This window comes from Humulus lupulus, chromosome 1, assembly GCF_963169125.1.
Source record: "Humulus lupulus chromosome 1, drHumLupu1.1, whole genome shotgun sequence".
Taxonomy (NCBI): Eukaryota; Viridiplantae; Streptophyta; class Magnoliopsida; order Rosales; family Cannabaceae; genus Humulus; species Humulus lupulus.
In genome coordinates, this window is record NC_084793.1 from 204,291,143 (window position 1) to 204,293,114 (window position 1,972).

The following is a 1,972-nucleotide window of genomic DNA, read 5'->3' on the forward strand; positions in this document are numbered from 1 at the left end:
CGACGCCCTTATCGACAATGCGGGTGCCAAGAGGAGCAAACGCCCCAGGGCAGGGGGACTGAAAACCAGCCAGCCTGGGAAAGGCTCCAAGAGATCTAGGAAAACGCCTCCTCCTCCCCCGCCGGCTTCGAGCTCTGCTGCTGCGTCGACTGGCCAGACTAACGCCCCCACGACGATGCCACCCTCGCAGGCCGTCGTCTCTGTGGTGGCGCCGGCCTCGCAGACTAGTATCGCTGCTGTGGTCGAATCCCAACCTCCTGTGGCGGGTCAAACGCCTTCTACTCAGCTCGCCAAAAGACCTTCTGCTTCCCGAGCTCAGAAGCTAACCATCTCCACCCATATGGATTCGTATGTGGTGGATAATGCTGCCGGTCCTCACGGATCTACGCTGATCTCGGATGTAATGTCCCGGATCGGCCAGAGCTACGGCAGTTTCGAGGCTCCTCAGTGGCAGTGTCTAACTGGCACTCGAGACCGCACTGTCCTGTACGAGAAGAGTATCGAGCACACTGCTGCGGTAAGTATCCTTCTATATTCCCTTTGCTTACATTCATACTGTCTCGAGGCTAATGATGGTTTCTTCCTTTTTTCAGGCTCTTGCTTTCACTGCCCAGCTCAATTACGAGCTGAACAACGAGATCCATTCGAGCAGGACCCACGCCCAAGAGGAGAGGGACCTCCACCTTAGAGCGAATGATGACCTGAAGGTGGCGAATACTAAGCTCGAGGCAGTGGTTAAGGAGCGTGAGGAAATGGCCAAGGAGCTCGGAAAGCTGAAAAACGAACTCGAGGAGCAAAAGAAAGATAACATCCAGCTTCGGGAGACCAATAAGAAGCTCGAGGAAGACAAGGCCGTCACCCTCGACCTTATGGAGGATATCAAAACCCGCCTTACTGCCGAGTACAAAGAAAAGAAGGAAACGGCGGTCGATTCAGCCATGTACCGGATGTGGGCCTATAACGAAGAACTGGACACCAGTTTTTTGGGTCCCCACGAGGCGTCCTTCCTCGAACGATGGAATGCTCAGCTCGAGAAGGAAGAGGCTGAACGGCTCGAGAAAGAGAAGGCTGAGCAGCTCGAGAAGGAAAAGGCTGCTCCGGGTACCGTTTCGGAGGGAGCTCAGGAGGATAGTCATGCTATTCGTCCTGAGAGGTCCGGTGCCGCTGAGAAGGCCAAGGAGACTCCTCTTCATTGAGTCTGACCTCGGGGAGATCAGTCATCGGGGCTGCGTCCCCTTATGTAATTATTGTGAATTACGCCCATGGGGCTGATACAATTTCTTTAACTAATTTAATTTTTTTTTTTTTACATGCCTTACATTTCTTGGCTCGAAATATTTTGCACATTCTTATAATTGATGAACTCGTTTATGTTTATTTATGCATACAAACATAGTTTGGATTTTAGGCTCGAAATTCGATGCATTCATGCATAGTTTATTCGAATTATCCGTTTCCGACCTCGTTATTTATCAAGGTCGGATATTACTCCAACCATGAACTCGAAAGTACTTATATGGTATGTAATATGAATGATTTGGTTATATCTTTTTTAGTTACTTTTCCTCATCCTCAGTATTTTAGCTCCGAGGTTAAGAGTTCGAAACTATATTTCTAAGATATTCCAGCCTCGACTTTGACTTATCTCGCAATAGGTTTAGGCTCCCATTTATCATCGATCGATAATTTGGCTGGTTTGTTCCAAACCTGTTGTGTCTACACATCTGGTTAACTCCAAATATTTAGGTTTTGATGGTTCGGTTATATCCGAACTATCTAAGCTCGCGCATTTGGTCATGTCCAAATACTTTGTGTTTGATAATTCGGTTATGTCCGAACTACCTAAGATCGCGTACTTGGTTATATCCAAATACTTTATGTATATTTTTTATTTTTTAAGCTAGCGGTAAACAAGCTGGCGGTATGTATACCAATGATGCCCCCTTAATATCCTATGAGTGTGATCATAGGT

General features: G+C 47.6%; 1 protein-coding gene across 1 annotated transcript; it reads left to right on the forward strand.

The window, feature by feature from the left end:
- Positions 1–239: 239 nt before the first annotated feature.
- Positions 240–1,457, forward strand: LOC133825197 (uncharacterized). Its single transcript, XM_062258176.1, has 2 exons — positions 240–517; positions 594–1,457. Exons 1-2 carry the CDS (start codon positions 341–343, stop codon positions 1,194–1,196), a joined length of 780 nt encoding a protein of 259 aa, XP_062114160.1. The 5' UTR covers positions 240–340; the 3' UTR covers positions 1,197–1,457.
- The last annotated feature ends 515 nt before the right edge of the window (positions 1,458–1,972 follow it).